The sequence below is a fragment of the Cuculus canorus genome, chromosome 4 (assembly GCF_017976375.1).
Source record: "Cuculus canorus isolate bCucCan1 chromosome 4, bCucCan1.pri, whole genome shotgun sequence".
In the NCBI taxonomy this organism is placed as follows: Eukaryota; Metazoa; Chordata; class Aves; order Cuculiformes; family Cuculidae; genus Cuculus; species Cuculus canorus.
The window spans coordinates 28,417,196-28,429,369 of NC_071404.1; the positions used below are offsets into that span (position 1 = coordinate 28,417,196).

General features: G+C 37.7%; 1 protein-coding gene across 4 annotated transcripts in view; it reads right to left on the reverse strand.

Moving 5' to 3' along the window:
* Positions 1 to 12,174, reverse strand: part of LOC104058458 (tyrosine-protein kinase TXK) — a 30,857-nt gene that overhangs the window by 225 nt on the left and 18,458 nt on the right. For 2 of the 4 annotated variants that reach the window (XM_054064513.1, XM_009559981.2), the window contains 4 exons: positions 11,966 to 12,030; positions 9,818 to 9,936; positions 9,215 to 9,372; positions 5,281 to 7,936 (listed from right to left, as the gene is read on the reverse strand). In XM_054064513.1, the coding sequence (XP_053920488.1) occupies positions 7,871 to 7,936; positions 9,215 to 9,372; positions 9,818 to 9,936; positions 11,966 to 12,030 (408 nt within the window). In that variant the 3' untranslated portion in view covers positions 5,281 to 7,870. Of the gene's footprint in view, positions 1 to 5,280; positions 7,937 to 9,214; positions 9,373 to 9,817; positions 9,937 to 11,965; positions 12,031 to 12,174 lie in introns of those variants that run through there. The other 2 variants (XM_054064511.1, XM_054064510.1) reach the window with 2 other exon arrangements.

The window sequence follows — 12,174 nt, forward strand, 5'->3', positions numbered from 1 at the left end:
CATGACAGACAGAAACCTGATGGTGATTGTCAGGCAATGAACAGCATTGTCCTTTTTTGACGCAGCATCTCCTACTGGAGAATTTTAGCAGAAGAGAATGGTCTTTTTAAGCTAAGTTTACAAAGTGCAATTTTCCCATCATGATAAAAGATAGTCCTTGCTGAAGTGACAAGCACTCTGCTGTTATGTTGGTGATGGCCTTAATATTTCAGGCTTTCTTTATATTTCTATAATTTGTTGCCAAGCAGATTTTTAGATAGTCTATCTGAAGGACATTTCTTTGATGTAATATGAAGAAAATGTTGTTTAACGCTTCTAGCTTTTAATATAAAATTTTGTGCAGTTATTTTCATTTTTATGACCTACCAATGAATCTTGAATAGAAGTCACAAAAAAAAATTATGAAATGTGTTTCTTGATAACCAGTATACTTCAAAATCCGTTTTTAAAGTCCTAGCTCTTCTATCTTAGTAGTAATGATTGGATTGCAAATCCCTGGATTTGCATGTATCTTTTAATCTCAAAACTATGACCAATTTACATTTTAAGAAAAAGTAAATTCATTAAAGGCTTGAACATGGTTGCTGTTAGTTTAAAAAAAATACGTGAGATGAAAGAATAATAGACAGCATAGAACAGTTTGGGTTGGAAAGAACCTTAAATACCATTTAGTTCTAACCACCCTGACATGATCAGGGGCACCTTCCACTACACAAGCCTGCTCAAACCCCCATACAACCTGACCTTGAACACTTCAGGGATGTGACATCCATAACTTCTCTCAGCAATGTGTTCCAGTGCTTCATCATCCTCCTAGTGCAGAATTTCTTCTTTACATCTAATCTAAATCTACCTTCTTTCAGTTTAAAGCCATTACTCCTTGTCCTATCACTACAGTCCCTGATGAAGAGCCCTTCCATCTTTTTTGTAGACCCCATTTTGATGCTGGCTGCAATGAGGTCTCCTCAGAGCCTTCTCTATGCTAAACAAGCCAAACTCTCAGCCTTTCCTTGCATGGGAAGTGCTCCAGCCCTCTGATCATCTTCGAGGCCCTCCTTTGAACTCACAAATCCATGTCCTTCCTGTACCGAGGACTCCAGAACAATACTTCAGGTGGGGTCTCATGACAGCAGAGTAGAGTAGAGGGGGAGGATCACCTCTTCCACCCTGCTGGTCACACATCTTTTGATGCAGCCCAGGACACAGTTGGCTTTCTGGGCTGCGAGTGCACATTGCTAGCTCGTGTTGAGCTGCTCATCAACCAAGACCCCCATGTCCTTCTCTTCAGGGCTATTCTTAATCCATTCTCTGCTCAGCCTCTAATTGTGCTTGGGATTGCACCAGCCCACGTCCAGGAGCTTGTACTTGCCCTTGTTGAACTTCATGAGGTTCAGATGGGCCCACCTTTCAAGCCTGTCAGGGTCACTCTGGATGGCTTTTCTTCCTTCCAGTGTGTCGGCTGCACCGCAGTGGAATAAATTACTCAGTAGCAGAAGAAAACTCGAATGTGCATCTAAGAATTTGCACTCTGTTTTATACTGCTTGGTGTTTTAAGAAGGCACTTTACATATTTCCGTACTTCTTCCTAATAATACCATCTATTCATAGAAACATTCTTTCTTGTTTTCTGGAAAGATATCATTGGTTTTTAATAGCAAAACAGCTCTCTTATTTTAAATTCTGTTATAAAAGCAACATCCATTTTCCAGTGCACACGCTGTTTCTAAAACTACTATGTAGGCTGTAAGCAGAGGTTGAGAAACATCAAAACATCTTTTGTTTTAGTGTAGCCTTTTCATCTTTTCTGAAAATGACTGTTCACCTCTATCAGATATTTAACTATTAATCCACCATAGTCCTTGAAGATTAGTATCTGTGCCACAGTATGCTCCTCAGTTGTGGTCGCTGATCTTTATGTCACAAAACCAGCTTGCACAGTCCGCGGTTTACTCATTACAATCCCCTTTGTTGCCACTTTGTGAGTGAAAAAGTAGCTTCAACAATCAAATGTGTGGTCATGGTGAGCTCATCAGAAAGGTAGTAACCTGGTTCTTGGGTTTTTAAGTCCAGAACGTTTTCCAGACAATGTTAGCATTCCAGTAATTCAAAATTTATTTTAATCACCTGAGATTTATATGCCAAGCAGAACCTCCTCATGAAGTAGGTTGTGTATATTCGTAAAGTGCAAAGAGTGTGGTAAAGGTGGACATTTTGGATGTATAATGAACTATTACATGAAGAACTATAAGAACAGAAGTGTTCCTACTGATACTTCTGTTGTGAAAAGCTTAAGTACTCTCTTTTTGAAGGACTTTCAGGAAATGCCCCACTTGTTAATGATTTTTAATGATGCTTTAGAAGCTATCAACAACTATTATAGAAAGTAACAATAGAGAAACTAGCTTAAAATCATTTCTATATGAAATGTTTGTTATTATTACAATTGTTATTATATTACAAGGATAGGTTTGTTGTTGACATACAATTTCTACCTCTTCCTGTAGGTGTCAATCATCTGCACCTTGTTTCTAAACCCTCATTGTCACATTGAAAAGCATATCTGAAAAATGCAATACTGAAAAGTGTGTCAGGTTCTTCTGCTCACAGTAGTTTAGGAAAGATTACAGGTAATCTTGCCAATGTAAAGACAAGCCAGAAGATGTCATTTGGCAGTGGGTGTTCAGGTTATCACCTGATTACCTAATTTGAGAAGTATATTCAATAGTGCAGGAGGTGGCAGCAGTGTTACTCCAGCAAAAGAGACATTTTTACAAAAACACCTACTTGCAAAGAAAATATAATGGCAATATATACAGCTTTGGAATATTTTTCACCTTTCCAAGTGATGCCACTTGCAGCAATTCTTTGCTGTTAAAAAAGTATGCGTTAAAAATTTCAAAGAAGAAAATATATAAACAGGGTTTCCTTACTTCTTAGGTAATGTGAAGAATGCTTTAGATTTATTGGCTAGATCCAAGCTACAAAATCTTTATAGCTAAAAACAGGTAATACAAACCATAAAAAGACAAAAGATGGAGGTTTTTTTAGTTTGCCTTTTTACAAAAACTTTTCACTCTGAATTGTTCATACAGTTTAAAGAATAACTGAAGAAAATATTGGTTGACCCTAAAAAGAGAAGGAGATCCTTTTGCATAGCTGGTGACCCCTGTATTTACGTATGTAGTCATCATTGTGGTGTGAACAAATGAGATTTTTTGTACAAAAAAGCAACCAGTTCAGTTCTTGAATGGATGTGTCTTGGGATTTTTTTAAGATATGTAGTAATGTTTTCTTTGAGAAGGATCTAGACTCCTTTTATACCAAGGCTGGAGTCTTTTTATATCAACTCCTTAAGGTCAATTAACTTATACCAAGCAAAAATTCTATACTTTCTACTGAACCTGCATATCTGCTTTTATTCATAAATAACATCTACTAGGAAAATAATGTTATTTTCTTACAATGTCAGAAAACCTAAGTTAATGCTTATATTCATGATGTACAGTAAGTCTGTCATGTTAAGAGGTAAATTATTGATTATCTTTTTTTCATAAAAAACATTTGCTATAAGAGATGTTATTTTTTAAAAATTTTGTATTTAGTTATTAATCTGGAATATTTTTAATTTTTTGTGAAATAAAAATTTCTAATATTTCTAATATTTCTCTTGTAATATTTTTTTGTGGATTATGTACTAAAATCATCTGTGGTTTCTAAACAAGAGATATAGAAGAGTATAATTAATATTTCTGGTAACCATTAAATATTATCTGATAGATTCACACCAAATAATCTTGGGTTTAGCAGCTGGTCCTATGCACGTGAGTAGATTCCAGATTAAGAAGGTCTGGCTGATGTCCTTGCAGTTCATAAGCATCTGACCTGATCGTGACCTTTTAGTAGCTTTAAGTTTTGCTAGATTTTTTTATAGGAAGGAAAATTTTCAACTCCCTTAGAAAAGCCACATGTCAAACTACTGTATATTCACCTTGAGCTATAAAGTCTGTAATGTTATGGTGGAACTGGAGGGAAGAGTATGGGGAGATCAATAGGTTTTAGCTTCTCTTATGGAATTACCTGATTTGTCCAGATGTGTTATTTTTACCCTGGTGTTCTATAGAAAGCATCAGCAAGGAACATTTAATGCTGGAAATTACTTGTAAAAAGGCATGGATTTTGAGGGACAAAAATAATGGGCAAGTGAAAATGCCTTCCCTTCTAAACCAGGGAAGAAAATCGAAAGCTGACGTATTAGGGATCTCTTTCTCATGGCCTGTCTTAATGTTGAAAGTCTTACAGTGAGTTGTCAGGTTTTCCAGGCAGTGAAATGAAGGATATGATCCAAAGTAATATGACATGTTTTATAAAGTTGGAGAAATGCTTAACAACTAGAACAAAGGAAACCTCAGAGGTAATACATTGGTAACCAAATTGTGGCTTTTAAATGCTGATTAAAAATTAATCTTGGCAGCTGCTCATTACTGCTGCACCTCGGGACAAATTAATGGACAATTAAATCCATTACATAGCTGTACTGATTAAATTTAGTTAGGTCAAGAGGACTTGGATATGTTAAACAATCTGCAGGGAATTTGGAAGGAAGTACATAAGTTAGTAGTTTCTATAGAAATCTGCTCTACCATCTTTCTCTATCTGCCCTCTCAATCATGCTTAAAACAGCCATGCTAAAAAAAAATTTCATCCCAGAAGAGTACTGATTCAAAACTTCATTGTCATTATTCATCATGGTTACATCCTGGAGCTACCATTCTCTTACTGTTTATATTCCAGCAAAGCAAAACAAAACTGGCAAGTGTGTTAGAAAACACTTTTTTAGCAGAGCAGGTTTCCCGTATCTGACTTTTCTGGGAGGTTTTAAAGTGATGTTGAGGTTCAGAACAGGACGAGGAGGCTGAGCAGGAGCCAGACTGATAGTGCCTGAGGACGGAGTGGCACTTGGTGATGAGCATTAGTGTGTCTGCAAGACCTCCCTATTTATGAAACTTTACAGAGAGGGTAAAATAGTTGGTCTGAAAACCAAGTGGCACTGGAGGTAAACATCACCAGGCTCATACACACAAGTAATTGATCTCCATTGCCCGTCAGGAATACTTTTGATGGAGGACGTAATTTCATACTCTGAACATACATTCTAGTTTGTCAACATTGCAGCTTTTTTTTTATAGAAGATATATACATATATATTATATACATATATATTATATATATATGTATCCTAAGCAGCTAGTACACAGAGGCTAGGAGTTGTATTTTTCCATAATACTGACTTGCTGCAAGTTTTCTGATGTTTGATCAAAAAAGAACAAATGAAATTTTACAAATGCTGAGCATTCATACAGGCTTTGACTAGACATTCACCATACGAGGGTGGTGTAGTGCCTCTTTCTAACCTTTGCTGCTCTTCCAGGTCTCTCTTTTATCACAAAAAAGTTTTTAAAATAACAGACGTCCATTTGCCCACAAAGGCCTCTTCACATTCAGTGACACAGATGGTGTTCACGTGTTCACCCAAGTACTTTCATTTTTGCCTGTTTGAATATGGTTAGAGCTTGAGCTAAGTTCAGAGGCAACATGAGGACTAAGGTGGCACCTGCTTAGTCTTTATTTAGCTCTTCTGGTAAGTAAATACACTGTAGATATCTAACCTTTGTCCTGTAGACCTTTCTTGTCGCTGATTAAGTAATGGTTTCACTGACTCTGAAGCATATTCCAGTGCTTTTTCATTTATTTACTGTCACCCTGATAACAGCAGCTGTTCGATTTACCTGCATCAGAGTGTTAATAACAGTCTGTTTGTAATTTTCCCAAAGAAGCCTTCAGAAAGATTATATTGAGAAGCTGAAGGCTTGGTAGGCAAGCATTATTGGTTCTGTGTATTAGACAAATGTGTTTCAAGGATAGATGCATATTCACCATGGGATAACACGGTGAAACGAGTATGAGCAATGTGCTTTGAGTACATAAAGCTACCAGAACTTTTTATTGCACAATAATGTAGTGTATTACATATTAACTTACAGTACTAAATGTGGCAAAACCAGTTTTACAAGAGCTATTAAAAATGATGCCTCATACATTATTCAAAGTCCCATATACTTATATGTTGCAGAGACAGTTTTAATTGCGCATTTGTAGTGCATCGTGATAGGAATTGTTGGACTCGATGATCCAAGAGGTCTTTTCCAACTTACTGATTCTATGATAATTTCACATCTATAGTGCATCATCTGCTGAAAAGCCTTGTACTTCTATGGCCTGGACATAAAGCTGTGATGAGTTCAATACGTGGTACTGTGTTGTATAGAACTGTATTTAATCGTAGGTCTGATAAAGAATTGAATGCTCGTAAATGAGTCAATTGTAAAAGTAAATAGTTACATCAGAGTTGGTGGCAATTCTTCTAGCAGATTATGTGTAACAAATAAGGGTTATCATGCTTCACTTGAAAAAATGTGTTTGAAGGTACTCCCAGATGTTCAAGCAAACGGACTGGGAACTTGCTTTCCTAAGGGATGATAACTATCAAAATAGTACTGCAGTAAAGGTGATTAATACCAGGAATGGATGTGACCCAAAGATGCCATCATCTTCTAGAAATTCAAAACTTGGGATAATTGATAGATTTCATTTTATTGTTGCAGTTATTTTTAAATTTGGCAAGGAAAAATTAAGTTGTGTAGAACTCAATCATTCTTCAACTAGTGGCTTTTAAGTATTTTGTGCACAAAGTGCTATAAAATAAAATAGGATGTATTTATAAATTCACAATGCAATCACAGATCTTTAAAAAAACTATTTATTTGTAATGGTCTGACTATTCTATGTTAAACAATAATTAACTTCATCTGCCTTTTTGTTCTAGAATATATTTGTAGCAACCAAAATTAAGATATAAAATTAAAAGTGAATAATAACATAACTAGTAGGTTTACAGACGTTACCCATTTCAGGTATTGCAGGATCCACCTGAGCTAGACTAATTCAAATCACTTTGTTTTACTGTCAGCTTTAACTTCTCCATCAACCATGCTGGGCACTTGCAAGGGGAGGACTAAGGCAAGCATGGGCATTTGAGTAGGCAGCAGCAGGCGAGGAGTAGGAGACAATAATGGAAAATTCAGGAAAAGGTTTGGATAAGATGATCTTCGTTCTCCTTCTTTTACATAGAACTGGTAAAGAAGGCACCATGACCTGTGATGCCGGTTTAAAATGCTTCAGGGATGCTCAGCCTAGCTGCTCAGATGTGCCTTGGGAGCTGCCAAGTAACAACTGCTCCCTTTGCTCACCTTTATCCACAAATGGGCACACGCGTGGGTGCTGCTCCGGGAGTTAGCTTGCTGCTTTTTCTGAAGCACTGCTTCATTTCTTCAGTGCTGGATGCTTTGCAGCAAAAGGGCTTACCTTTAAATATGACCTAGCTAGAGCTTTATCAGAGGTTCTTCCATCATTTTGGCTGCTGCCAACCAGTATTCCCCAGTGTGTGAGTCATATTAAGAACCAAATAATATTTTAATAATATTGTTATGGGAATTAGTGCAGCTCTGACAAAAAGAATAAATTAAAAGGCCTATAAGGTGAGTAAGCTTTGTTACTTCTTTCCAGACAGGTTTTTCTCCCTAATCATGAAAACAAAGCCTTGAGAGACCTGACCCAGCCTCCTGAGGCATCCTTCTCAAATGATTAAAGATTAGACCAAGACTGAACAGCTGCTTCAAATACATAGGATGCTGGTACACTGCAGTGTAAGTGGAGACTGCTGTAAAAGGCTGAGATTTTCTGTATCATCTGCATTATTGACAAGTTTAATGCTAACCTTTCAGTAAATACATTTGTGCAGAATCTCCAGTTATCACATTGGTGTTATACTTGTGAGGGCGTCCATTAATTCTGCAAAAGTAGGACGTCCTCCAGGTTTCTGAAAAGAAAAGCAGAGGATGCATTTGTATTTGCACATGGATCAATTAATAGTATCAGAGTTCAGAAGATGGTTACAGGTACATATGAGCTACCTCTTAGAAATTACATTTTATTTTGTTAGTACAGAAGAAAAAAGAAAAGTTTACCATTTGAGGGGAAAAAAACCATCATTTGTTCTTCATGACACCAGCAGCGTGAGCACAGCCACTTTTCCAAGTGTTCTTAAATTTTCTATGTATTTATTTCAATTCTAGACCAGAAATGTTTTCTCCCCTGCAGTAGGTGACTGGAAGGCACTACATCTCAGGAAAACATGAAGCTGAAAAAGGAACTTCTCCACTGTCATTTGATGTACTACAGCTCAGCTTAGAACAAACTGCTGGCAAATGGAAGGCAGGAGAAGAGAGAGCTTCTTACTCATTCTCTCTGTATGCTGGCATCCCAATAGACGTTTACAGTAAGCAAGCAAGTTTAGATACGCTGTTTAGATTTCAGCTGCTTGAGATTTTTTTACTGTGGGTCTAAAAATTCCATAAAGAGTTAAAAAATGGGGAAAAAACAGAGAGATAGGATAAAGGAAACAATTGTAGCAAAAAGGTTCTCCAGCTACTCTCAGTGTATACCTGCCTATTTACATGAAAGCATTGCACATAAAGCTTTTCTGAAAGTAGTTTTTATCAAGATTCACTTCCTGAAACACTAGAGAAGGAGGGACCTTAAGGGATTTCTCAGATGGCGAACTCGGTGAAGTCAATGTTTTGATACCAAGACAGAAAGAAATAGTTGCTGGAGAAATGGGGAAGTACTAAATCAGAGTGCAGACAGTGAAAGGAGCACAGCCTAGAAACTGTAGTGATGTAAAACGGAATTTAAAATCAATGTTTAGTGGGCACTCCCACTTTGTATATGAATGTCTTGGGCTTATCATTCAGAGTAGAGCTAGAGGAAGCTATGCCTGATGGAGATGTGAAAAAGATATTATATGTGATGCAGTAGAGAAATTAGACAATAATTCTAGGCATATTCAAAACCAGAGATGATGGAAACCTGTTGAATGGATGATGTGCCTTATATTTACTGGATGTAACAGTCAAAAGAAACAGAGGCTTGTAAACTTAGACTTGTGATTTGTAAAAAGCATAGTGAGAAATGCTGAGGATGCCACAGATGTGAAATAAGGATTTAATGCCTCAGTTTTTGAAGATTGCCTTTATATCCACATTACACATGAATAATAACATAAGGTAATATCACAAGGAAAGAAAGGGCAACAAACCTCATGCCAGCAGCTGTACATGACTTTATACACAGTATGTGATGCCAAGTGTGGTCGATAAAGTCGATTACCCTGAGAAATCTCATGGACAACTTCAAAATTTGACTTACTTTCAAAAGGCATTTTGCCTTCTGTGAAAACTTCCCACATTAGTACACCTAGAATTGAATGAAAATATTTAGGACAAAAGAAAAACCTCAAACCGACGAGATATTTAATGGCTTTAAAAGCACAAAAGCCACTCTTGATTTTTTGTACATTGCATGAAAATATGGGAATCTGGGCTGAATGAAGAGAGACTACCCAAAACATTTTGAACTGATACAGTTCTGCTGTCTTTTAAGTCAGCTAAGATGGTTGTCCTCAAAACTGAAATGAAGATACATTTGGCTAACAGAGACATACCAAGAATGGACATTTCATTCAAAATCAAATTTTTAGGTACAAAGTCTTTCTGTTTAGTAACTTGCTTGGCCAATATAGCAAGATTTAGCAAATGGAAAGTACTAAATCTTAAGATAGGTAACATCAATATAAAGTTACAGTCTCCTGAGTTACATCACCAGGTTTAGGTGATGCCACGTATTCACCTAATCAACTCACCAAATGACCAGACATCTGATTTGCTGCTATATTTTTTGAAATGAAAGACTTCAGGAGCTGACCATTTGACTGGAAACTTGGCACCTGAAGAGCTGATATATTCGTCGTCAGTGACATACCTAAAGAATAATAGGAAACAACACATATTTTAATGATAGCTAAAGGGCAGGAAGTTCTGATGACATTTCCACAGGTGGGTTCTAATTCCATTAAAATATTGTGTCATTGTAGAAACAAATAAAAGGTATCACTAACTTAGTGTAAAATGCACACAGATACGCACACTGGAAGCTACACACTTAAAGAGATTTTTGTTTAAATTAATGATACTAATTGTTCCTGAGAAGTACATTGGAATAAAACATTTTAATACCACCCATAAGACTGACTGACAGAACAGTTGCCTCGTTATCTTCTGAGTCTACATTGATAGGAAAGATCCCTATGCCATGGGTAGGAAAGCCATCAGCAATAAATAGTTATTATCTCTTTTTAAATGAAATCACCTTTTCAACTTCTTGTTGTATCCCAATGCTACTGTTAGAGGGCTACACATCATGACTACCCAGTTTCATGGGTGTAATTTCTGGCACATTGTTACAGAAGCAGCATAGAAAGGAATGTTCATCACAAATGAGGCAAGAGCTCTTACAGGTACACTGTAAAAGTAATTTTCCTTGCCCAATCATGTCCCTGATGCAGCTATTTATAGGGAAGCATTTTAAAAGGCTATTAGACTGATGCCTACCTACATAGAAGCTCTGTGCACATTTTCCCAGTATTAACATTCCTGAGCGTATGACAGTTACGGAGGAGATAACATTTGCTCTCACAAAAGGCATAACACAAAGGGACATTTTAAAGCACCTTTAAAAGGTCACTTTAAGAGAAATCATCTCTTTGTCTCCCTTTCTAATTTTGGTACAGGCACAGAAAGATGAGAGGTTATTGGTTAAGGAATATATAAAATAGCAGTACAAAATAACCAGTAGTGAGAGTTGTATGCGCTCTGAATAATAAGACCATCACCTGTCCTAGGGGCACACCGCTGTTCTCCACATTTTGTTAGCAGCGAATCATTAGGGTCCTCCATTCTCTGACTTGACCCTGACAGCCCTCTGGTCTCTTACTGTGTTTTCTGGGACATTTGGATGAGTCCAGACCCCCAACACTGACCTTACCCTTTTGCGGAGCAGTGCAACCAGTGGGTACTGACATGGTATAGGACAGCCTCTTGAAAAACAAGTAGTTATGTGCTGTTGTAATCCTTAGGTTAGAAATACGAGTCAAAACCTCAGGGAAAGGTAAGCAGCGTGGCTGTGCTGATCTAATGACTCACGGCTGCAAGGTGAATGTCACCACCACCTCCTGCTCAGAGCCACCCACTGCCTTTCAAGCTCATCTGCCTCCAAAGTGAGCTAGGTAACTCTACTAATCCAACAGAAAAAGGAGCCAGTAAAACATAAGGTGGAGAACTTTGTGATGGGCTTGCAAGGGGAAAGGAGGAAGGAGTGAGACAACCTCTTTAGGCAGCAGACAGTCATTCGGTCCGCTATAAAATATAGCACATCCTCTGGAGGAAGTCTGTGAGAGTAGAGCAATATTTCTCTGTCCTGTCAGAGCACTTTTTTTGGTCTTTCTTCATGTTTGTTCGTGTTTGGCTGGTCCTCTTGTTAAGCAGAAAAACCACTTCCCTGCTAGACCCGTGCACATCACACTTCCTGCCCACCCTATCAGTCCTCCCTGCCTCAGCGTGACCTACTCAGCTGCTGCCTCCTCTAAAGGTCAACACCAGCACCTAATCTGTTCCTAGGGACCTTCTATCCTCCCTGCTGCTCAGAGAAGTTAGGGAACTTGTTTCTTCAACCTCCTGGCAGCCCTGCCAGCTCTGGGTGTTTCTCTGTCCATGAACTACTGAAGTTTACCAGGCACTTTGTTTACCTGTCTTACACTCACCGACAGCAAGAGGAGGACAACATCAAGTTCATGGTACAACTGTTAAACGATGTTATAATTTCCATCAGAATTCAAAAATTGACTGCAGTGGGTTTCCCCAAATCAGTGAAGCAATCAATGAGGTTAACTCAATGTCATGCTGCAGCTGACATAGAATGGGTACTCACTAAACCTGTGTTGATGGCATCGTACCTGGCCATGCCAAAGTCGGATACTTTAACAATGTCCTCAGCATTGACTAAACAGTTTCTTGCAGCCTGGGGAAAATGAGAGAAACATATCTGAAATCCGTGCTAAAGCATTTTAAGAAAAATACAACAGCTGATTGTTTTTGTTTTAGCTCACATTGTTTATGTTCTAAAAGGAGACAAGTGTCTTGCTCAAAAGTACAAGTGAATTTC